This window comes from Gigantopelta aegis, chromosome 9 (genome assembly GCF_016097555.1).
Source record: "Gigantopelta aegis isolate Gae_Host chromosome 9, Gae_host_genome, whole genome shotgun sequence".
NCBI classification, from domain to species: domain Eukaryota; kingdom Metazoa; phylum Mollusca; class Gastropoda; order Neomphalida; family Peltospiridae; genus Gigantopelta; species Gigantopelta aegis.
In genome coordinates this window covers 55,880,338-55,906,984 of record NC_054707.1, presented here as the reverse complement: position 1 = coordinate 55,906,984, position 26,647 = coordinate 55,880,338, and the positions used below count along the sequence as shown (strand labels likewise).

General features: G+C 35.8%; 1 protein-coding gene across 3 annotated transcripts in view; it reads right to left on the bottom strand.

Annotated features, from left to right (window-relative positions):
* Positions 1–20,814, bottom strand: part of LOC121381377 (coiled-coil domain-containing protein 177-like) — a 34,143-nt gene extending 13,329 nt beyond the window's left edge. The window contains exons 1-10 of one of the 3 annotated variants that reach the window (XM_041510664.1): positions 20,690–20,814; positions 14,478–14,632; positions 13,167–13,281; positions 12,442–12,552; positions 11,798–11,894; positions 10,213–10,296; positions 7,361–7,856; positions 6,329–6,514; positions 5,177–5,296; positions 4,506–4,559 (exon numbers count right to left, since the gene is read on the bottom strand). In XM_041510664.1, the coding sequence (XP_041366598.1) occupies positions 4,506–4,559; positions 5,177–5,296; positions 6,329–6,514; positions 7,361–7,856; positions 10,213–10,296; positions 11,798–11,894; positions 12,442–12,552; positions 13,167–13,281; positions 14,478–14,632; positions 20,690–20,705 (1,434 nt within the window). In that variant the 5' untranslated portion in view covers positions 20,706–20,814. Of the gene's footprint in view, positions 1–4,505; positions 4,560–5,176; positions 5,297–6,328; positions 6,515–7,360; positions 7,857–10,212; positions 10,297–11,797; positions 11,895–12,441; positions 12,553–13,166; positions 13,282–14,477; positions 14,633–20,540 lie in introns of all 3 variants that reach the window. The other 2 variants (XM_041510665.1, XM_041510666.1) reach the window with 2 other exon arrangements.
* Positions 20,815–26,647: the final 5,833 nt, after the last annotated feature.

The window sequence follows — 26,647 nt, the reverse complement described above, 5'->3', positions numbered from 1 at the left end:
AGTAGTAGCAGTAAATTCGCTTGCCACTAGCGGCATTTGGTACCTATCTAACGTTTTGGAATTTCCGGAAAAATACGCTAAACAAATCGACAAAATTATCTTTGACTTTATTTGGAGTTACAAAAAACATTTTATATCAAAAGAGTAACTTCAACTACCTAAGGAGTTAGGCGGGTTGGGTGTTGTAAATATTCGGCTAAAAATTAAAGCACAAAGAATTAAATTTGTAAGTAGATTTTTACGCCTAGAGGGCGATGGCCACTGGAAATCTTTAGCGGATCACTTTTTAGGCCAATACAAAAACTTAAATATTGAAAGACATGTTCTAAAATGTAAAATTATAAATAAAAAAGCTAATTTCATCTCAATGCCGAATATCTACAGGGAAATACTCTTAACATGGAAGGACCTTGACACTACTAGAGACACTAACAGCTACCAACAGATAATTTATGAACCGTTACACGAAAACCCTTTTATATCCAACAAAACATACACAAGTATACGTAGAGAAAGACTAAATTTAGTCAAAGACATTTGGGACGAACGATTTTTTGGACTTCGCTGGTTGCTCAACTAGCGTGGTATTTTATCGCCAATTAAAAGACCTACGGGACAACTTTTTGCAGACATTACTATGGACGCTACAAAATGAAGACCCCTTTGATGGTGACTTAGACGCCATCTTTCGTATCAACGTAGGTGACACGAAAAAAGACGTGACAGACGCGAAAACTAAAGACATATACGCAGTCATGTTATTAAGAACTTACAAAGATGCATCATTGACCAGGTGGAATATAGCCTTTAATGAAACCATAAACTGGCAAAATATATGGAAAACATTAAATTCAGGTTTCATTGAAAATCCCGACTATGATTTAATTTATAAAATGATTAGAAACATAATTGCAGTCAGAAAACATCTATACTCTTCAAAAAAAGAAACGCAAAAGGGTACAAATGGGTTATAACTCCGATTTTATGTTTCCTACCGGTTCATGCTTTGTGAATATAAGGTCATTGCATGTCCCAAACACATTCCCACGGTTACATTCGATAAAACGCAGCTACTGTACAATAAAGTTCCAAAATGTGAATATTCGCAAAAACGCAGCCACGTGCAAACCATGTCACCACTGCACGTGCGTTGTCTGCACGTGCAACATGAACACCGACAGTATTAAAGTGCAGGGTGTTCGCTTGCCTGGCCTCTGTATCTGGCCGACAGTTGACAATCCAGGACATGCCACGTCTCAGTGAACCGCAGAGAAACAATGCCATCGGCCGACTAGACGCAGGCGAATCCAGAACGGCCGTTGCCAGGGCATTCCATGTGTCCCCAAGCACCATCTCCAGACTGTGGGACCGTTACCAGCAACATGGATCAACACCTGACCTCCCTAGATCCGGTCGACCACGGGTCACTACCCCCGGGCAGGACCGCTACATCCGGGTACGCCACCTTCGAGAACGATTGACTACTGCCACCTCCACAGCCGCAGCAATACCAGGTTTGCGCAGGATATCCGACCAGACCGTACGGAACCGCCTACGTGGGGTAAGAATTCGTGCCAGACGTCCAGTTCGAGGTGTCATCTTAACACCACAACACCGTCGACTCCGACTGCAGTGGTGCCAGATTCATCGACAATGGCCTCAACTGCGATGGAGACAGGTGTGGTTCAGTGACGAGTCCCGATTTCTGCTCCGACGTCATGATGGAAGATGTCGCGTGTATAGGCGTCGTGGTGAACGTTATGCGGCAAACTGCGTGCAGGAAGTGGACAGATTCGGCGGGGGTAGTGTCATGGTGTGGGCAGCCATCTCACACACTGGCAGAACTGACCTGGTCCACGTGCAGGGCAACCTGAATGCACAGGGCTACATTGACCAGATCCTCCGGCCACACATCGTTCCAGTTATGGCCAATGCCAACGCAGTGTTCCAACATGACAACGCCAGGCCTCACACAGCACGTCTCACAACGGCTTTCCTACAGAACAACAACATTAATGTCCTTCCTTGGCCATCGAAATCACCGGATTTGAACCCAATTGAGCATCTATGGGACGAGTTGGACCGACGCCTCCGACAGCGACAACCACAGCCCCAGACCCTGTCCGAGCTGGCAGCAGCCTTGCAGGCCGAGTGGGCCACCATCCCCCGGGACGTCATCCGTACTCTGGTTGCTTCAATGGGCAGGCGGTGCCAGGCAGTTGTCAACACACGCGGAGGCCACACCCGGTATTGACTCCAGATGACCTTGACCTTGGTGGTGTGTCCTATCACTTACTCACAATGGACTAGAGTGAATTGTGAACAATCCTGCAACATTTGGTAATTATCGGACTCACCATTCAATAATTAAATCAATTCTCCAAATGTTACGACAATGTGGTTTTGCGTTTCTTCTTTTGAAGAGTATATATGACTGGAAGATTGCGACCACTCAGGAGTGCCTTGTGTGCAACAGAGTGGACTCAGTCCTCCATGCCTTTTTTCACTGCAACAAAACATAACTATTTATAAAGCAAATTGAACCAATCTTCAAAAAACTTCTCGGTAATAAATTTCGTTTAAACCCGTACGCCATGATTTTTGGCATAAAACATAAGCCTGGAGATTATGCATCGCAGTTAGGAATTTTTCTTTGGAGTAAAGCGATACGGGTAATATGGACAACTAGAAAATTATTAGAGGGCGATAAGCCATGTAATGAAATGGCACTTTTCAAACAATTAGTTTATTCAAGGGTTGAAATAGAATTTTTTGCCGCCTTAGAGCGTCCCAACAAAAAAGAAAAATTCTTAAGACACTGGTGTTTCAAGGGGGTCATTGCCTCGTGCAATGATGCCTTTGACATTACATATAAACTATGATAAAAAATGGCAATTTGCACAATATGTAGAAAAATAGACGTGGACCCCCCGGCTTGAAGCTTTGGGGGCCAGGTCCGCAAACCAGGTTTAAATATTGTAAATACACATCACTTAAGCCATATACACTAACCACAGTAAAGAAAACAAAAATACAAACATGCACTAACTAAAATGTATATTATTTGTGAAACAAGCACTGACACTTATATGTATATCTTTATTGGCCACATTCAAGGAGAACATGGTTCATTGTAAATAGGGAGGTTTTTGAAATAAATGGGGCACCCGGCATGTTCGGGACCTGCCTGAAATGGGGGGGGGGGGGGGGGGGAAAAAAAAAAAAAAAATTGGTAGGTAAATGTTAATTTTTGACCAGATCAACTTTATTAAGTTGCAATATCTATAATACGCAATCTAATAATCTCCCAGCAGAACTATTACATTGTAACCGTGTACAAACTCGCACGTGCTGTTCACCACATGATGTGACATCGGTTATGGCCATTACTTCAATGGGGAGTGAGTAGCATATTTAAATTAAAGGGTTTTTTTTCTCTTAATTTACAACTACTGTAGTAACGAGGGTTTTTTAATTACAAAAACCATACCAAAAATAATTATTAAAAAAACAAAAATAATAATAAAAAAATATTTTAAAAAAAAGTACGAAACATAAGTACACACCTTTTTACAAAATAAGATCGTCTGCTTAAAATAGCACTGCAAATGGTAGTGCAGGGTGCCAATACTTTACTTTCTACGTCCGTTCGAACTAAGCAAATAGTGGATTGGATGTGTTGCGATAGATCCCAAATATGTGTTAACGCAAATGGATGAATTATGAGTTTTATTCTTCTACCAAAAATGTATATATATATATATATCAGACAATGTAGGCATTATTACTAAAAACTATGATACAACAGACTGTATTAAAACAGGATACACCTAATTTGCATATCCAGGTCAGTCTTATTCGTCACTTGTTCGTAATTGATTGGAAAACCGAAACAATTTTTTTTTTGATGTCATTTTTTTTTCCTCAAATAAACAATTAGCTAAATTTGTAAACAAAACACTGTACCCTCTTCCCAAGCAGAATTCTATTCTGCCAATAGCACATCGACACACAGTACCCAACCATGCATAACAACAAAGGGTTGATACCATCGTTGGGCATTGTGGAAACGACACCAAATTACAAGACAAAAGAATTGCTCGCCAAGTGGGATTACCAGTTCCAAGTGACCACCATAAGAGCAACTTTGGGAACCTTAATTGGGAAAATGTTGGGTCGTAATTGGGAAAAAGTTTGGTATTGGATTGGGAATTTACGTTAGGGGAATGGGGCCCCAAAATGTATGGTAGATTATACCCTGTAAAGTAAAGACATAGATATCCGGAACTGTTGCAGTTAAAATTATCAGGAAAAGCATGCACCTAATGAATATATAAATTATTATACTATTATTTCAGCAGTGAAGATTATTTGGGCAGGTAGCAGCAGATGTAGGTGCATTAGGCTTAGGTGAGAAGTAATCACACTTGCACTCTGTTATATAATCCTCTGCTTAAGCTTGCAAACCAAAGCCAAATCACAGCCCCTTACTGCAGAAAACATACCTGTATACATTTTCTCAAATTCTCCATCTCTATTTTATCAGCAAGCTTATTTTCCTGTTTAAAACAAAATCTAGTGCTTTCACCAAGAATCACATACTTCATACTTCAAAAGGGTGATAAACATATGTAGAGAACGATTTATCTCATGCTGAGTTTTCTTCTCTTCCCAGTAATAATCAAATAGCAAAAGTTTGAATGTGCAGTTTTAAGCATTATTGAAAAATTCCCTTCTTTTTCTATCCACATACTTGAAATTGGGAAATATAGCAAGTGCTGCGATTATCATAATCTATATAATTCTATGCTTGTGATGTCCTTTAAAAGAAGTTTTTGTATTGTTTCACACTTCTCATTATTATCATATTTCTTAAATCTATATATGTTTGTAATGTCCTTTATAAAAAGTCTTTGTGTTGTTTTACCATTCAACTCATTATCATCATCTATATAAATTATGTCTTGTAATATCCTTTAAAAAGTGGTGTTTCACCTTTCAAATCATTATCTAAATATGTTTGTGAAGTCCTTTATAAAAAGTATTTCTGCTGCTTCATAATTCACTTCATTATCGTCATCTATATAATTATGTTTTGTGATATCCTTTAAAAAATATTATTATAATTTTTGTTTTTTGTTTTGAGGAAAACAGAAAGAAACCAACAAAATGATACCTTCACCATGAGTTGTTTGGAGAACGAGGTTTCCCATTTGTCTGTCTTGTTCTTGATAGCTTGTGCCTTTAACTCCATTAATGCCTCTTCTTCTTGTCTCTTCTCCAGATCACTGTTTTGCTGCACAAACAAAAATGTGCATAGAATGAGTACAATAAAACTACATATCACACAGTCAAAAGGGCCAAAACACACTGAAGCTGGGTCTGGCAAATGTGACAAAGACGTCATGTATGGTTTATTCTAATATCTGTGTCTGTAATTGTTTAGTGTCATCAATATATATTAACTATGTGCCAGTGCGAAAATATAGCGCTTGGTCTATGTTGTCTTTTGCCATATCTGTAGGTCATGCCAGCACAGGTCATGCCAGCACAGACACAGTGTGTTTTTTCACATCTGATTTAGTACATTTGTTTTTCGACTGATACCATACTCACCAGACCCTAACTCAGCTTCAATGTGTTTTGGTTCTATTTTTTACAGCATGTACCACATCTCTGTTCCAGTTTCTATTTCCTATAGTTTGTACCTTAGCTTTGTTCTAGTTTCTATTTTCTACTGTTTGTACATTAGCTGTGTTCCAGTTTCTATTTTCTACAGTTTGTACTTTAGCTTTGTTCAAGTTTCTATTCTCTACAGTTTGTACCTTTGCTTTGTTCCAGTTTCTATTTTCTACTGTTTGTACATTAGCTGTGTTCCTTTTTCTATTTTCTACAGTTTGTAACTTAGCTGTGTTCCAGTTTCTATTTTCTACTGTTTGTACATTAGCTGTGTTCCTTTTTCTATTTTCTACAGTTTGTAACTTAGCTGTGTTCCAGTTTCTATTTTCTAGTTTGTACTTTAGCTTTGTTCCAGTTTCTATTTTCTACTGTTTGTACCTTTGCTTTGTTCCAGTTTCTATTTTCTACAGTTTGTACTTTAGCTTTGTTCAAGTTTCTATTCTCTACAGTTTGTACCTTTGCTTTGTTCCAGTTTCTATTTTCTACTGTTTGTACATTAGCTGTGTTCCTTTTTCTATTTTCTACAGTTTGTAACTTAGCTGTGTTCCAGTTTCTATTTTCTAGTTTGTACTTTAGCTTTGTTCCAGTTTCTATTTTCTACTGTTTGTACCTTTGCTTTGTTCCAGTTTCTATTTTCTACAGTTTGTACCTTAGCTCTGTTCCAGTTTCTATTTTCTTCTGCTAACAGCTGCCTCCGCCTCATTTCAGACTGGTCCTTAAGCACTTGTTCTTTTCTGCGTTCTTCATCCCAGGCTAAATGGGCGTTACGACTTATCCTTTTGGAAACTATTTCCTCAAGACGCCTGTCCTTCATTAACTGAATTATTTTCATATCCTGCCAATTAGAATGAAAAACAGAAATGCTATATTAGACATCACTCTCATCACATTTTAACTGTGGTTTTATAGTGTCTCAAACACACATCCACATGTAGTTAAAGGAAATCTGATGCAGCCACTCCGTGGTTACTCTTTTTGATTAGCAACAAGGGATCTTTTATATGCACCATTCTACAGACAGGATAGTACATATGATGACCTTTGTTACACCAGTTGTGGAGCACTGGCTGGAGCAAGAAATACCCCTAGGGGGCCCACTGACTGGGACTGAGTCTAGATTGATCGTGCACGATGCAAGCGCTTTACCACTAGGCTATGTCCCGCTCCATTCCTTCAAATAAAGTACAACATAAATACTCTTTTTTTTTAACCACTAAATCAACACTGTGGTGGAAGATGAGACAGCTACCTGATGGTGTGGACAGATCAGACAACATAATCAGAGAAACTAAATGAACTAAGTTGAAACAGACAGAAATCCAGGGAGAAATTGTAAAGATGAGAATGTTAGGCAGAGGGTGTTAAACTAGGTCACACAGATATGTATCAAGTCACCGTTAACATTTTCCACTTGCAAGTATAAGAAAAGCACGTTGACAAGAATTCTTTGTCGTTGGAAGGTGAATGACAATACATATTCATTGCAAAAACATGAAATTTTATTAAACCTGCAGTTGTATTTGTATTCTGCTTTAAGAGACAATGCTGTAAAATGAGTAAGTACGATTGCAGTTAAAAACAATTCTTAATTGGTACACCTGTACATTATGATAATCTTGTATCTAAACTGAATTTTTTTAAATGAAAATAAAGAACACTGCTAAATAAACATTTCTCTCACCCTTGATGGTATGCTCATGTTCGTTTTGACGGTAACAGATTTACTGCCCATTATGACTGGTGCACTGCCAGGTCTTGACACTAAAACCGTTCTGGTCTTTGATGAAATGGGTCTTTTCTGGTCTTCATCGCTCAACATCACTAGAGTTCTGGTACGTGACGAACACGGTCTTTTTTGTTCTTCATCTGTCAGTAATGTTCTTGTTCTTGATGAAAGAGGATTTTTCTGTTCCCCATTTGAGGTCAACAAAGTTCTAGTGCGTGACTTAACAGGTCCTTTCTGCTCTTGGCGTGATGCCACCGAGATCCTGCTTTGTGACGAAACTGATCTTTTGTCTTCTTTGCTTGGTCTTTGAAACATTCTAGTTTGTGAAGAAACAGGTCTTCTCTGTTCGTGGCCTGTAGCTCTGACTTTCATAGATGGTGCTGATGTTGGACTTCTGAAGGCTATGGGACAAGATCGACCAGCACCAGAAAAGTCTTTTGACGTCTTCTTTCTACACAGAAATGAATTAAACAATATTTATTTTTGTCAAAGTTGTTAATCGGTGAGAATGAGACAACTTTATGGCAGTAATTAAATAACAGTTTTCGACTCTTGCAATTCCGAAAATTACATCAGCAAAAATAAAAGCAGAGGCAAAAGCAGTTTGTTTCAGCTAAAATACACTTTGCCTTAGCATTTGTAAAATATAAATGTCTATACAAATATCTTCTCACAATAATGTGTCAGGTTTACTTCAGCATAGAATGCTAATGTAAACAGCAGATCTGATGTTAATTTTTTTTACTTACGGAGTACTAAAATTCTATTTTTCATATTAAAATTAAAATCAAATCAAAAGAAGTATTAACAGCAGATTACACAGATACCGTATTTGACCGGAAATAAGCCCATGTCTTTGAATAAGCCCCCCTCCGTTTTGATAGCATTTAAGAAATTAGGCCCTCATTCGTAAATAAGCCCACCCCCAACTTCGTCACCTTATAAATAACATGAAATTGCAAGTTTGCTCAAAGTTCATTTATAAGGTCATACCTCCTGCAGATAATTAAACACAAATGTAACACAATATTTTACCACCAGTGAGATTTAGCAGTCTAACAATAACAGTGTGTAACATTGTTTTCACTTTCATGCCTGCAGTATTTCTCTGAAGTATCCAAGCCCAAGTATGAACTAAAAACCAATGTCTATTTTTACCACCACACTGGGTCCGCAGTTAATGCTAATTAAGCAAATACCTTATTCTGATTGGCTAAGAACAATGATCTTAGATTGACAATTCTTTGTAGTGTAAGCTGGCTGCCTGTGTCAGAAATGTGTGTATATGCAATTGCTGTTGTTTTAAGTCTTCTCAGCATTAAATTTTGGATGTAAATAAACAGCACTGGTAAGTAATTGTAACATAGAAGGTGTGTTTCTGATAATTAGATACTAGTAAAAAAAAAAAAAAAAAATAATTAATAAACAATTATTATTTATTAATAACAAATGGAACACTAATTAATAGATGTGCTACTGAATGTTTTTTGTTTTCTTCCTAGTTCATTTAAGTATTGTTATTTATTTTAATTATTATTTATTGTCTGGGAATAAGCCCACCCCATGCTAAGCTCACAATGAGTTGTCTTGGCCCCCTGGGCTTATTTCCGGTCAAATACGGTAGTAAAACTGATTGGAGAACTGAAATATTTGCCATCGGCAGAAAAATATCAGGCCTTCAGGAAATTATATTTCCCTTTACAGGTGGGTAAAATCATGGAACCCAAATTTCAGCTCCCATTATTATTATACTGAATACGACTATTCAACGAAAATAATATATATAATATACATATATATATTTTTTAAATAGTTTCCAATGGGTTCCCATGATCACAAGGCACGGAACAGGAAAAGTGTTTCCCATGAAATTTTAAATCCTATGGTCTGAACTATGTTTGTAATGATAACAAACAGATCTATACAAGATAATTAGCAACACATGTTGAACACAACAAAATTGCAGCTTTTTAGCAATACAGGTAACACAAAAATGGGGGGGGAAAAGAAGAACAGATGACATCAACACATCTACATCAACATAATAAACTTCAAATTCAACTGCACAATTTTCTACATAGAAATTAAAAATAATACTAGATAGAAAATTAAAACCAATGATTGTTAAGTTTACCCAAACTGGGTCATATCAAACCATTAAAACTTTAAATAGGGGTTTATCTTTTTTGTATCTGTGCTAGAATTATGTTCTGGAGTGAGCTTTTCCATGATGTGATACTAACATCGGCACACAACACACCATCACATCCACAACATAACTGCACACCATTCAGCTACATAAACCAGCCTCGGTGGCATCATGGTTAAGCCATCGGTCTACAGGCTGGTAGGTACTGGGTTTGGATCCCAGTTGAGGCATGGAATTTTTAATCCAGATACAGACTCCAAACCCTGAGTGAGTGCTCCGCAAGGCTCAATGGGTAGGTGTAAACCACTTGCACCGACCAGTGATCCATAACTGGTTCAACAAAGGCCATGGTTTGTGCTATCCTGCCTGTGGGAAGCGCAAATAAAAGATCCCTTGCTGCCTGTCATAAAAGAGTAGCTTATGTGGCGACAGCAGGTTTCCTCTAAAAAAGTGTCAAAATGACCGTATGTTTGACGTCCAATAGCTGATGATAATTTAAAAAATCAATGTGCTCTAGTGGTGTCGTTAAATAAAACAAACTTTACTTTCAGCTACATAAGGATTAAATACTGACATAAAAATGTTTATTATTTTACCATTACTGAAAACAGTACTCGGCGCCCCTAGTTATAATTAAATATTTAACAGAGTTACATACCCAGCACCCTTCGTCAGTCTTTCTTCTTTGCGTGAAAGTAGTTCTCTCTTGAGTTTTAAACTTTCTTCATGCAATTCTTTAGCTCTGAATGGAAAGTAACATGCCAAAAATAAAAGTAAGAATTCCACTGAATTAAATGGTCTTGCCTACCATAAACTTGGATGTCGCTCAAAGATGCATCAATGCATGAAAATGTTTTTAGATAAATTAAACAATTTGAAACAATTAAATTAAGAATTATAATAAATTTAATTTAATAAATATTAGGTTTTTTAACCACCAATAAGATGAACATTTATAGACGCAATCATAAACCAGGGCTTCTAGATTATGGTAGCCCCACTCCCATGGCTAGTGATATTCAATGTTGGGCAAGTCAATAACTACTACTGCCATGCCCGACAGCTAGTGAAATAAAATTGTCAAATGTTGCAGTTATTTATTTTGTAAATATGAATATCCTGCTCCCACCCCCCACCCCAATATTACTATTTTTAAGCTCTATCTCCCTCTGTAGGTAACATATCCGATTATTACTATTATTTAGTACAGTTGTATTAACTTAAAGTAAATTAGGGCTAGTGAATTTTTAATTGTGGCTAGTAAATTTATAAAATCACTGATCCCATGGCTAGTAGATTTTATAAAAATTCTAGAAGTCTAGAATTTATTTATCAACAGATCAGAACGGGTGAAACTTGAATACACCAGCAATAGTGTAAAGAAAAATAACTGTTGTGTAAAATATACTGGTTTTCGTGAAAATAATGGCTTAATTCCTGTTAGAATCAGTCTAAGCTATTTTTAGTGAAAGCTGATTAATATTCATGAAGCTGATCATGAATGTTTTGGCGTATATATATTTTGTACAAAAGATTGTTTGAACATGCCACCCAATATAATCTAGACTGGAGGAGATGAAACAAACCTGATTGATTTCATCATTAGTAAGATGCTGGTGTCCCACTGATGTTGACCCCCTCCTCCCCCAGTGTAATCAAGACTGGAGGAGATGAGACAAACCTACGATTGATTTCATCGTTAGTGAGGCGCTATTGTTCCAATGATGAGACACACTGCTGATTAATTTCATAATTTGTGAGGTTTCTGGTGTCCCAATAATGTTGACACTCCCCTCCCCCCAATGTAATCAAGATTGGAGGAGATGAGACCAACCGTTGAAAGATTTTATCATTTGTGAGGTGCTGGTGACCCACTGATGTTGACACCCCACCTAATGTAATTAAGACCGGAGGAGATGAGACAAACCTCTGACTGATTTCATAGTTAGTGAGGCGCTGGTGACCCAATGATGTTGACCCCCCCTCCCACCCAATGTAATCAAAATTCGAGGAGGTGAGACAAACCTCTGATTGATTTCATCATTTGTGAGGTGCTGGTGTCCCAATGATGTTGACACCCCACCCAATGTAATTAACACTGGAGGACATGAGACAAACCTCTGACTGATTTCATCATTAGTGAGGTGCTGGTGACCCACTGATGTTGAACACCCCCCCCCCCCCCCCCCACCACCACCACCACCACCACCAATGTAATCAAGACTGGAGGAGATGAGACAAACCTCTGATTGATTTCATCGTTAGTGAGGCGCTGGTGTCCCACTGATGTTGACCATGCTGTCCGCCTTCTCTGCATGCTGCCTTGGTCCATTTCATTATCTGCAATGGCATTGTGTTTGAAATGTTCTAATGCTAGTAGGCTGTAGATAGGCATATGAAATCTATATTTATCTATTTGCAATACAACAACATATAAATATTTCTATTTATGTACATGTGTAGTGGCAGTATCTGCTCACTAGACATACGAGTATACTTGGCAGCTCGAAGTCACAAAATAATGTTTAAATCATTCTACTGCAGCCCACCCCTAACCCACATCAAAATTAAAAAAGAACAACAAACCATGCATTAACCAAAGAGGAAATGCCAGAAATCATTGCACCTACAAACACACTTAATCATAAGTGCATATCATATTGTTCTTAGTATGTCACCCCAACAAAAAACAGCTGTAAAAATGTCATCTGTGCCATCTGCAAGTCTCTTCATTAGCTGAAGATTCGCAAAGTGTAATAATTCCCATTAATATCAAATGGAATGTATTTTGTTGTTTGTATTTACTGACTAAGATACATAACAATATTTAAGTTTTGTATTTCATGAACAAAGTATGAAAATGTTTAAAAGATATTATTATCTTTACCTAACAAAACCTTACTGATCACGACACTAGGTTTATTACTGTGGCCATGTTGTTTAGAGAGTTCCTTATCAATGAGATTGTTTCTTTCTTCCCTGCACAGCTGCAAATTTCCTAAAAGACAAATACTGATTTTAACAGTGATGTTTAATTCAACATGAAAGCACTGCTGATAACTGACAACAGCATTTTACCACAACAAAAAAATGAAATTCAAATGAGCAGACAAAAATTTGGCAATTAAAATGTTATAAACCAACTTCTTTGTCCAAGGGAACATGACTAAAAGACATTGCAATGGAACAAAGTGGTACAAAATAATTAACTTTGAATAGTCTAACATAAACACAGACTGACTAAAATGTTAAACTGGGTTTTATGCCTTCCTGGTCCATCTCAAACTGTGAAACACCCACTTTTCCTCACCGACTCGTTCTGTTTATTTCTTGTATAAAAATTAATCACTGGTTTCACCTAAAAATTAATCACTGCAATCCAATACATATACTGGTATTTACAATAAAATTTATTATATTCTTACTCTGTTGATTCTGAATACTTTTCTTTTCTACACAGAACCACATTGAAATGGCAAAAGGTATATAAACATATTTTTAAAATGAACTTTTACTTATTGTAAAAACAAAAGGAAATGAATGATTTGTGTTTCCAGTAAGGTAAAGTAAAGAGTCCATCAATGTAAAATTATCAAACTAAATTGAACTGACTCAGTCTGGTTTGTTCTTGCTCATCGTAAATGTTATAGATGGTTCTCAGAGGAACATCTTGAGGCAGCAATTCCTCCTGAAACTCTGCCAAAGGTTTGTACAAGAGATCCACAGGCTGAAAGAGAACAGTGCTAAAATAGTCAACAGTGTGACAAAGAAAACAAGAGAAAAAAATAAAAATGCAAATTCATCAGACTAATATAAGATGAAATGTTTCAAAATAGGAAAAGTTCATTTGTTTCATTTAACTCTTTTCCTCCCATTCTCGACTGCAGTCAAGATGCGACCGGTCTTCGTAAACACAGCTGTCAACATTCACAGGAGTTATCTAAATGCTAGCACATAGTAGACTGACAATCGAACACGTTGAGTGTATTTTGTTGACTGGCATTCGTATTTAAGTTGTTATCGCAATATCGAAAGGAAAACAAAAATTGTCTAAATTTGTGTAAAACGTTATTAATGACATAACACGCACATGTGTTCGATTTCTTGCTATTTGTATATTTATTTCTTTTAAAACATGTTGTACATTATTATTTAATGAAAACTGAAGAGTTGTAAAGGATGTATTCCCCGAAAATAACTGATAACACAGACTTTGAAGTAGATGATGGATGGATTATTTGTCATCGATTGAAAGTGAAAATAAACTGTCATAAACAACGACATCATATGGATCATGATCGTAGGGTTTAAAAAAAAAAAAACTATGACACACATCAAAATAGTGTTAAATTAGTTGTTATTTTACCATTTGAGGTTGAATAATGTAGGTTCAAAATTACATATTTCATGTTGGAAAGCTGGGTGGATAAGAGTTAAAGACACCACCAGAACGTATTAATTAATTACTTTATCAACTAATCGCTGTCACAAATTTGAAAATTATGACATACATGTAGTCTCCAGTCAGTTTTTCCTTTAACACATTAAGGAATCTTACATGCACAGACAAAACAACACATACCACCAATTATGGAAAAATTAATGGTTCTATCAGGGAGGGGGTGTTGATCTTATAACTCACAGGCTTGAGGCAAGTGCTCTCCTGATTTCACTACTATTTCCACCAAAGCAGGTATGCTACTTGATTGAAGTACTAGGTGCCAACATTGAGCACTTTCCTAAAATGGAATGTAATTACTTTGTAGTGTAATTAGACCACTATATTGTAAAAACTAAAATATTAACAGATTTAAAAACAGAAGTAGATGAATTAGATATCATAACGGCTGATGAAATGAACCAGCCACCAGCTTATTTTGTTAAGCTTGTCAAAATTGTTCAACTTGTTTACAAATAACGTACCTTTATTCCCAGCCGTGAACATGCTTCAAGTGACCGCGGACTCGTCAGTACGAACTTGCTGCCTTCATACTGGGGTTCCTCAAAGTTGTACAGATCCAGCTTCAGCGGAGTATGAGTAAGAGAAACACTGCCACCCGTATCTTTAACCATGCTGTCTGAAAATAAGTTGTGTTCAGAAATAAGGATCAAATAATTAAGTCAAATAATTGGTAATTAGTAATCTCTACCAAATACCAGATTTGTTTCTGTATAAACAAACACGTAAATGTATGTTCACCTATATATATTTTTCAAAACATCCTCTTTGTTATTGAATTAATTTGCTAATTGTGTTTCATTAAACTCCGACTGAGGTGTTCTACACTGTGATACAGACAGCTACCATTAAAACGATATAGATTACATTAGACTAAAGCACACCAAATAGGAAAAAATAATAAATGATTGGTATACTTTTAGACAATATGGTTTGTCACCATTAGTTTTAATATATATGAAACAATAATTTTTGTACAATACCAATCTCTATATGGTTGTGGCAAATGATCTACACAAAATGAGTTCAATTATACAAGTATTCAAATATATTGTCTAAAATTAATGAAGGCCAGTTTGTGTAACCATAACAGACATCGAAATAAGTCGAGAACAGATGCGTCCTGTAGATGAAACAACACACTTGTTTAGGGAGCACTTTTTTAATAAATAATAAAATTTATATTTGAACAAATAATAGGTTCTAATTATTTTTGAGCACAATACAATGAATCATTAGTTACATGTGTATGCTGCATTCTACTTCCATATTGAATACCACTTCATTGCATACCTAATTCGCTTTAATAACTGCATAGTGTGGTTTTCGGGACAAGGTAGAAAAAATTACAGATTCTTCCTACCCATTCTAATGTCTGTTTAAACAAAGAACAAGTGATTATATTATATATATATATATATATATATATATATATATATATATATATATATATATATATATAAAATATATATTGCACTTTTGTCCTACGCTATTACTCCGAGTTTCACGCCCTTCGACGATCTTCAGATAGCTGACACTGGTGAAAAGATTGCAGGGTTTTTATTTTTATGTAGTGCGGTTGCGTGGTTTGAGCTTACTGGTGTGACGGCATTTTGAGATGAGCTCAGTCCTTTTGTTGAGATTGTTTTTGTCTTTTGTTTGTAGGATGGCGAACTTTTCCTCAATGCACAGGTTACATTGGCCGGAGTTTCGTTTGTACGTGTTCGACTGTTTGATAATTTGCCAGCTTATTTCATAATTTGTTCGCTGTTTTTATATATATATATATATATATATATATATATATATATATATATATAGAGAGAGAGAGAGAGAGAGAGAGAGAGAGAGAGAGGATTCGTCACGCCTATTTTTTAATATGGAAAATATCAACCTCGTCTATGTTAATCGGTTATTCGACAAATACCGATTAACTAGACGAGGTTGATATTTTACATACTAAAAAACACGAGTAGTGAATTCTATTTATCCTATAACACTTCTAAAATAACATTCTAATTACTTTTTAAGTAAATCACAGTACTAAAGTCGCCGCCATTGATAATATGATGTCATCACGATTAGCACAGATTAGTTTGACGTCACGCATTTTAAACAAATCTTTGAAAATGTTACGTTCAGGTACACAGGTCTTGTTGACTTGTAAGCAAATGACCCATCCACAGCAACACATTACCTAGAGACCTTGCAGATTTGCATACCATTATTAACCGGGTTAATAAAGTAAATTATCACATGGGTTTATGACATGGATATCATGGGTAAATTATAGGATATATATATATATACACACACATACACAGGGATGTGAGAGGGGCTGGAACAAAAAAGCTCACTGTGGCCAGGGTCCATTGTTGTTTGTAACCCCTGGAACTGCCAAAAATTACATTCAATGCTAACAAATCTAAACTGGTTATAACTTATAATATAAGGCACACATCATAAACTTGAAACCGTGAAAACATGCAAATGAACTTTGTGTGGTCAATAGTATTGAACATCATGTTTTTGTTTTCTTAGACGAAATGGAAAAGCTCATTTACACGCTTCTGCGTAGCTCTCACATCCCTATATATACCTGGGACCAATAAAATATGCCAGTTTAGACAATGTGTCGGTGTAGACAGAGTTCATCCAGAGTTACGGTTCTTGTGATATAGTGATCCGAAAATACTAACATAAATAAAACTTCATTTTAACCAAACGTTTGACATCTGTGAAAGCAAGACATGTGTGAAAGCAAGGCTAAGCAATTGGTATAAACCTGAAAGATATCTATGAAACCAATCAAAATCAAGATAAACAAAATGTGATGGGTCATCAACCCCTGCAATTAAGAAAATGTCCACGACAAAAAAACATGCCACTGACAAAAAAATCTGAATATAGTGGAGAATTAAAAACTCCACGGCACTGCCAATTGCTGTGGGCAATTGCTGGGGTTGGACTCGGACACAAGTTCGGTCTGGTGTTTTGGTCACTCCGCCATTGTAAATTCAGTAGGCCTAAGACAATGCAAAATGAAAGAGTCATTTGCATTTATGCAAGTTCTAGTTTTGACAAAATAGCAGATCGGTATGATACATAGAGATTATTATACGAGCTTGTGTGTCGTACTGATTTTATGAAACGAGTGTCAGGATTTTTGTATTGCCCGAGCAAGAGCGAGGGTAATACATGAATTCTGACACGAGTTTTGTAAAATCAGTACGACTCACATGCGAGTGTAATAATTTCTTTATTATCCATATTATTATTGTTGTTTTCTTTATGAATAACAAGACCCAACTCTAAATGTTTCAGCCACAACTAGAAGGAGACGACAAAATGACGTCATATTTCAATGTATGAATGAATGTTTAACGACACCCCAGCATGAAAAACACATCGGCCATTGGGTGTCAAACTATAGTAATGCAAAAAAAATAAGGTGATGATCAACATCAATATAAAAATTCAAGATATAATTAAAAACAGTGTAAAGAACTGTGCAAAAATACAAATATAAATGACAGATACTGACTTTTACTCAAAACTTCAATTTATGCTGTACTGACCATTCTCAAAGAGAATGTTACACCCCTGCACCACGGTGAAAGGTTACAGCACGCGCAGTCTGAGTTAGGACTGGAGAAGCAACGTCATGTTATGACGTCACTTCCCACAATTACGTCATTACAGTTTGTTATTACATGTGTGCTTCGTATGTAGAGGCGACAGCGGGTTTCCTCTCAAAATCTGTGTGGTCCTTAGCTATATGTCGGACGCCATATAACCGTAAATAAAATGTGTTGAGTGCGTCGTTAAATAAAACATTTCTTTCTTTCGTATGATTATTAATAACTCGGTTATGTTGAACCATATGGATAATAAAATGCATGTATCGAAATAAGCATTGTGTCTCATAACCCATTTACAGGTTACCACAAAATATAGCCTGGTAACCTATAGGTTACCACATTGGTCCGAGAAACGAAATCCGGTATTGCGGATAACAAGCGAATTTCGTACGAGAAAACAAAAAGCGAAAGTAAATTCATCTAGTGGACGCTGCTTAAACATGGAATTACTATAATTGCTTGCAATTGCACATGTGTGCACGAACATTGATGCAATTCCTTACGAGAAAATGAAATGCGAAAGTCCGGAATGCATTGCCTGGTTTAAGTTCGGAAACGAAACTACATTGAAAATTGTGTTGAGAACGAAACACCGTTCTCGACTTTTCTTACATGTGGTAACCTCCCGGTAACCTGAATGACCGTTCTCGACTTATTTCGATGCCTGGGTATGAACACATAGAAATAATAATCTAATTTATCGTGCTACCTACACCCGTTATGTACAACAAATGTGATTCATTGTTTATTAAGCCTTCACAGAGGCACAATTATTTCATAACACTTTCTTTGGTGTCCTGGTGGGGAACTGCCGTCATTGTTTAAAAGGTGACCACTGGCAGTCAAGGTAAGATCATGTGCCAGTGTAGACAGAGCTAATTACTACATAAACCATTCTTTTGTTCTTGAATTTGCATCTGAAGTTTGGAATAGACAGCATCTGGTGTAGGCAGAGTTTTATTCGTAATAAATTAATGGTAGCTATATATATATGAATGTGTGTGTGCGTGTGTGTTTTTTTTACAAATCTTTACATCTGACAAGGTAAACATTACTATGGGCAACAGGTTTGTATGCAAACACTGTGCATACACATCAGCTCATTCCTGTTAGTACTATAGTCTAAGGTCGACGACTTTTCATGCCCTTGTTTTGACTTTGTATTCAATAAATGTAACATATCCAATGGTAATTTTTTGATATGCTATATTTGACAAAAGGTGCTTATTTCTTTCATCTTTTAAAATTTAAACTGAATATTTTGTCCAGAATTATGAAAAATAAAAACATACCAACCTATAAACAGTGTTGTCTGCTCGTTATAGAATTTTGACAGGGGACACAAGATTAATATACCAGCTTTTATTTTAATGTAGCAAAGCATTTTAATAATACAATTAAATTTGAATTTGAATGACATGAGCATTCCAATGATGTCACTTTGCATCTCCTGACTTTTCCATTTTAAGAATGATGAAAAAATTCCAATGCAAAGTTGCTATTGAAATGTTTTTATTTGAACATTACTAATGCACCTCAGTGTTGCTGCCAGAGAGAAAGTTTTGGGTATAGCGCTATGTTATTGAATGTAACCACAGTCAACAGGGGCTATGGGGGGCCTCCTCCACAAAGAAAATGGGTTACATTTAGGGTTAGGCTTAAGAAAATCATACAATAATGATAAGGCCAAACAAAAAAATAGGTGTGTTTCCGGTCGACCGACCGTCCCTAGTTTTACCCCCCCGACCCTAAGTTTGTTTTTCTTAAACTGAAAAAATAAATAATAATAATAAAATTTAAAAAAGAAGTAAAAATAAAAGAGGACAACATCACCAAACAAGAGTATTTCCTTCCTTGCACATTGTTTACGTACTATTATACGATACATTTTGCACATGTAATTCCCTTCCGAAAAACATCGAGAAATTATGGAAAAGCTTTTGTAATAGAGTTCCTTCCCCTGATTAGCTACCACTGAACAGCTTAGTCGGTCACGGAAGTAACCGAATGTACGAACATAGCCTCAATTCAGCTTAATTCTCGTCTTCACTTAAATCAAGAGGTCTTATTATTAATGCATCTCAAATGTTTGCATAAAGTATTTAAATTAAGAACAACGAAATTAATACAAATGTCCCATTAATTTAAGGAAATACACAAACAGTGCATACCAATACTACTACTACTACTACAATGACAACAATAACGATATTATTATTATGATAGTATTCAATTTAAATTTAAATGTAAAAAAAAAAAAAAAAAAATACCTACCTACCTACCCTAATTTTGGGGGGGATGCAATCGGAAACACACCTATTTTTTTGTTTGGCCTAAGAGTCATTAATTTTGTTAAAATGTTAACTTTAAAAAATTAAAATTTGGGTATGGCACCATACCCATTTTACCCTCTGGCAGAAACCCTGCACCTGAATGATTCTGAATAAAATCTTGTGATTAAAAAATTGTACTATTTACAAAATATAGATTTCAAGTGAAATTATGGTCAGTGAGTTTAACATGAACATTCAGAGTAAGCTGTTGTAGCACACGCCTCAGTGAAATTATGGTTAGATATGTTATATTTATTTATTTTATATGAAGCCAAAACATGGTTACACAAAATGACAGTCGTCGACCATTGTAGTATAGTTTTCAAAATGAAAATATATATTACTGTGTGAAAGAATAATAGGGAAAAATATTTAGTGGTTTTCTTGTTTTAGGGGGAAAAAAATAATAATGACACAGATGCACTAAAATGAACATTTATGGAATATTTCAGCATGATTTACACAACACATTTAAATAAAAACAAACAGATTATATTTTATTCTAAAACTTTTGGCAAATCATGTGGAAATTGCACTAGCTTTCTGGTTTTACCTAATTAATATTGATGCTGGTCTAATCTGTTCAGTGACCGACAGTGTAACTGAGTGTTCATTCACCATGATTTCATGTATCAACATGCCCAAGTTTAACCGGTTTTAAATATTGCAAATGCGAAGCATTAATAATTAGCACTAGCATACCAAGTATTTCTGACATCTCTTTTCTATGTCAATATCGACACTGTAAAGCAATAATGTACAAAATCATCGAAATAAATAAAACGTTGATGAAATATCGTTCAAAGCTTCCCTCCATCAGCCTTAACAACCAAAACAAATATTCGTAAATTGATACGATGAAAAACTGTATCACACCACATTAAAATGAAAACGACCGTGTTGCCAATCTATTCACGAGTTCCGAAAATAGCTTTTACTGCGGGTGCCCCCACCCTCGCCCGCATTAAATTACAAATAACAAAATAATAATAATAATAATTTAATTTATTCATGAATATCAACTTACAATACTGGTTTGAATTGCAATAATGAAATTGAAACGATATGTGTGTAGGGGGGAGGGTGGGGGGGAGGTGGTGGGGTAGTGGGGGTGCTTAATGAAGTCTAGATCTGCACAGCAAACCAATAAAAATAATGCTTTTGCCTACATATTACATAAATATAAATAAAAATAAATGTGCATAAATATTTATTTTTTTAAATAAATATATAAAATAAAAATACAGGGCAATAACCCATATTTAAACAAATATATAGCATGCTTGTTCTTGTTCTTATATTTCTACTACACTAGTACTAGGTCTATGTAATATAGAGTAAAACAATTTACTATCATATAATTTTATTGTTGAGGTACCGTTTACATGTCCTTCCACAACTGACGAATATAATTACTGGCAGGATAGTAGTATTGCATAATTATTATAGTCATGTGACCATACATTACAATACACAACAACAACAAAAAGTGCAATCTACAAGGATTTTTAGTGTTGTTATTCTTACCAACGTAATGTATATACTGGAAAGAACATCGAATGGACAGGTATTTCACCTAACAAAACTGTAATTTGGTATATTTAAAACACAGACATAAACAATTACAAATCGGACATTTGAGGAAAAGAAAACACATGGTAATGTTTTGATCACGTGACAATAAGGCGGCGATAACGTGTAACCTTGGATATGCTAAATCCACTTTAGTCAAGTTTTCGACAGGTACGCATTTGATGTTGATCAGTCTCACGTTAAAAAAGAAATAACAGGGAAAGAGGTCATTAATTAATTCATTTATTTTTGTTATGAATAAAGTTTTAGTTCTGTTGAAAGACACTATACACTATTCAATACAGTATCGTTATAGTTTAAAAAGGTTGTTTTATTTTGCGACATCGCTAGAGCACATTAATTAGTTAATCATTGGGCCAGTTGGCCATTGAATGTCATATATTTGGTAATTTTGACATATTGTCCAAGAGAGGAAACATGCTAACTTTTTTCATCAAGGTCAAGGTCAAAGGGTTTTACGTGCACGTTCAGAGCAAGCTGTTGTAGCGCACGCCTGTCGTGGGCACAGTTGCCGGCCTTGGCCGGCCTCTCTGTCCAAGACAGGACACTTTTTTCATCAGTAGCAAGAGCTGTTTTATATGCACCTTCCCACAGACAGGATGTACACCAGTCGTAGTGCACTGGCAGGAACAAGTATTTAAATAGTCCAATCAGCCAATGGGTATACCGACAAGGGTCAGTCCCATACCAACTGCACATCAAGTGAGCGCTTTACCACTGGGCTATGGCCTCAGACCACAATTAATTTCGCTATATGTTTCTATATAGCCTTAGTGGCTATAACATTTTTATTAATATCAGCAGGCCCGTGAAGTTTTGTATGTACCTTTGCCTGCATGGGGGACACATACCCTGAAAAGGACAACCCCTGTTGTCCAGCTTTTTCTCCCAGCATATTGGTTTAAACAGACACACTCTCAAACAAGGCCAGAGTACACCCATTTTACACAAAAAGCACTACTTTTGCATGGGCCGGAATTACCACAAACAAGTCTTCAATGTCAGCAAGTTACACATGTTTACAAACTACATGCTATCCCCTGTCACTTCAGTCAAACAGTTGCCACTTCATAGCTGTCTGCCATGAAATAATCACAGTCAAACAGCAGACTACTTGCACAGTGAAACTTCCGGATTTTCGACAACCAAATGGGAAGATAACTGTAATCTGAGGCCTATCAGTCCATTTTTCCCCCTAAAAACTGGCCCACACTAATGCATTCCAATGATATACATATTAAAGCAATGCTCAGTAAGTATCGGGATGTCACCTTTAAACTGAGAGTATATAGAGGCTGTGTTAAAACACCTACCACAGTGCCTTGCCATGGCCAATTTTAGCAATGGAAACTTGAGGGACACCAACTTCAAAATGTAATAACTTTATCAAATTTTGGAATTTCTTCATACAGTGAGCAGCTATTTTTTCTTCTACATATGTTCTATCTGCACAGTGTTGTCTTGGAAAGATTTTGAAATATTTAAAGGAAAAAAAATCAATCATTAGATTTTACTTCATTTTTAATGAAATATTAAACTTAAATTTAAATTTTTGAAAAATAAATAAATCTAAAACTGTAAAATTTTGCATTTTAGATATGATAAGTGGAGGCTTAGTAAAGATATGGTGACTGAATTCATGATACATTATTAGAAATGTGTCAGAGGGATGGTGAAAGTCACAAAATTGGGGCCATTTGCAACAAATTTTTACACATTAATTTCAGGGAAAATTAGACACGATAGGCCTCAGATTAAATTTTGACCTGCTGTATTTACTTGATCTACTTCATTTACTGTATTAGACATGTAGCCACTTTGTAAAAGCCAAAACAGTCCATATAAATGCATATTAATATGAATATGCCCTACAGATATTACTTAGGTATACACCATAATATGTTTTTTGTTGACGACAACTTTGAAAATGAAGATTTTGTCACAAAATGCTGATATAAATCCTACCAAGAGATACTTGCACCATATTTTTCAGTTTCCAGTGATAACTGTCAACAAGTGTAGTCATGTGCCAGTGTCTTGGTTACCTCAGTGTAGTATTTCTTGATTGGAAGGATGTTTGTAGTAATGACCACTGAATATGCATTATGGATTATTTTGCCATATGTATTACAAGCCAAATGTTAACCTTTTTGGCACATTTTCTGCAATAAACTTGACAAGTATACCAGTATCTGATTACTGAACACAATAAATACATTCAGACAGCATAGAATATTAGCCTATTAGATTTTCTAAGGATGAAAGACCATTTTTGAAAAATGACTGAAGTGTGTAATTTACATAAATGTAGGTGAAATGTATTATTAGAGTACTTAATCTTGTTAAAAACTGTATACTATTTATTTAAAGTGTTTAATTACATTTAGTAGTGATATATTCATTATATTTAGATCTTCTGTCCAATTGCAATAATTGAGAAACTCATTAAAATTCAATATGTAAAAAAGAATTAAAATCTCAATATTGACTAACAAAATCCAACTTTTGCTTTTTTTTTACCAAATTATTAGCTCAAAACTGTTAAAAAATATTGCAACAACCTGTAGTAACATCGGAGGTCATTTTATGCTATTTTGGAGGATATTGAAATTTAAAAGTTGAAAATTTTAATTTTAATTTTTAATAAATTCAAAAAAAATGTTTTTTAATTTAATAAAATATTTAGAAAATAAATAAATTAGTTTTCATATTCCTTGTGGTATTCACAATCAGTCTGTGTAATTTCACCTCTCTGGTTATAATACTTTCATCAGAATCAAGCATTTAACCGGTGTAATGTGTGAACTATATCAGGCCTCAGACCACAATTAATTTCGCTATATGTTTCTATATAGCCTTAGTGGCTATAACATTTTTATTAATATCAGCAGGCCCGTGAAGTTTTGTATGTACCTTTGCCTGCATGGGGGACACATACCCTGAAAAGGACAACCCCTGTTGTCCAGCTCTTTCTCCCAGCATATTGGTTTAAACAGACACACCCTCTAAACCAGGCCGGAGTACACCCATTTTACACAAAAAGCACTACTTTTGCATGGGCCGGAATTACCACAAACAAGTCTTCAATGTCAGCAAGTTACACATGTTTACAAACTACATGCTATCCCCTGTCACTTCAGTCAAACAGTTGCCACTTCATAGCTGTCTGCCATGAAATAATCACAGTCAAACAGCAGACTACTTGCGCGGTGAAACTTCCGGATTTTCGACAACCAAATGGGAAGATAACTGTAATCTGAGGCCCTATGTGCCACCCCATGTTGTTAAAAGTGCCATCTCGAGAATATTTATATTATTTAAACATTTGGAATACTAGAAGATCAATCCATGGGAAAAGAAATTCTACACAAGTTTCACATATCGCTACACAATTTTAAAACATTAAACATTAGTTGCTGATCAAATAACTGGAATTAAATAAGTTAGGGTAACCTATTTTCCGTTCACGCATTAAATTTAAGACATTATTTACATGGACATAACGGGTTACGCAAAAAGAAAATGGGTTACTTGAATTAATTTTCAGGACAGCACCAATTGCGAATTTTAGGAGTAATTGGCAAATTTTATTTTAATTTGGCAAAAATAATTTGTGTAATAATTGATATTTTATGGATTTGCGGTTTTGGATTTTTGAGATAATTTGGCGAAATATTCTGATCACCCAGCTAGCCCTCTTGCAGTATCGAACCTGCTAGGTGGACGCATTATTATTTTTTAAAATTGAACCCCAGGCAGTGGTATATCAAAGGCTGTGGTATGTGCTGTCCTGCATATTGGAGAGGGCATATAAAAGATCCCTTGCTAATGCAAAAATATAGTGGGTTTTCTCAGCAGGCTACGAGTCAAAATTGCCAGCTAATAGCTGATGATTATTAAATCTGTGTTTTATTGGTAGCATTTGACTATTTGTTGATAACAAGAATTGCTCACGTGTTTATAACTGTATTTTGATTAGGAAGCAGGATGTAGCCCAGTGGTGAAGCGCTCGCTCGATATGCAGGCGGTCTGGGATCGATCCCGTCGGTGGGCCCATTGTGCTATTTCTCGTTCCAGCCAGTGCACCATGACTGGTATAACAAAGGCTGGTATGTACTACCCTGTCTGTGGGATGGTGCATATAAAAGATCCCTTGCTGCTAATTGAAAAGAGTAGCTCATAAAGTGGCGACAGTGGGATTCCTCTCTCAATATCTGTGTGGTCCTTAACCATATGTCTGACGCCATATAACCGTGAACAAAATGTGTTGAGTGCATCTTTAAATAAACCATTTCCTGATTAGATAATGGTGCTATTAGATGGGGGTGAGGTGAGGATGGGGGACTGAGACTATCTTTAATAAAGTTCAGCACATTTTAAATTTGTGCTACACTCAAGGTTAATTTTGAGGAACTGTTCTCTATAATGTAATATTAGGATTACTACAATACTTGGCCAAAGCTTGCGAGACGAAACCTACAGCTTCCACTCTGGCTTCTTCTGAATACAGACAGGAAGGGTTTATTTTTGGTTTTTACTTTTCAAGACAGGATAGCACGTTACAACCACCTTTGATATGTGTACCCAGTATTTATATTAAATTAACATTTAAATTGAAGTGGTCTAATCCTATTTTGTTTACTCATTTTTAGTTTTTCCAATTCCATCCACAGTTTCATGATACATCTGTAATCATCAATCTCTACTGAGGGGATTCAAACCACAGACTCAGTACGAGAATCCAGCGCTCTAGCAACTGAGCTAATTGGGAAATTCCCACTAGCTATTGCCAGTAGGAGCACTTTATATGAACACTACTACACATCTGCATACAAATTACTACAATAATTCACAAATAATTGTATTTTAACAGATTCTGAACATTTTGCAAATTAACATATAGGCCTACACGTTGTTTTTAAGTGGTCTTTAATTATAAAACTGGGTATTTTCTCTTTTCAGCTTTCTGTAGCAATAAGCAATGACTGTGGAAAAGATGTCTCCACTGGCACTGTACCGTGTACTGCTTAAATACGGAAGAGGTCTAACATACACAAATAAGGATTT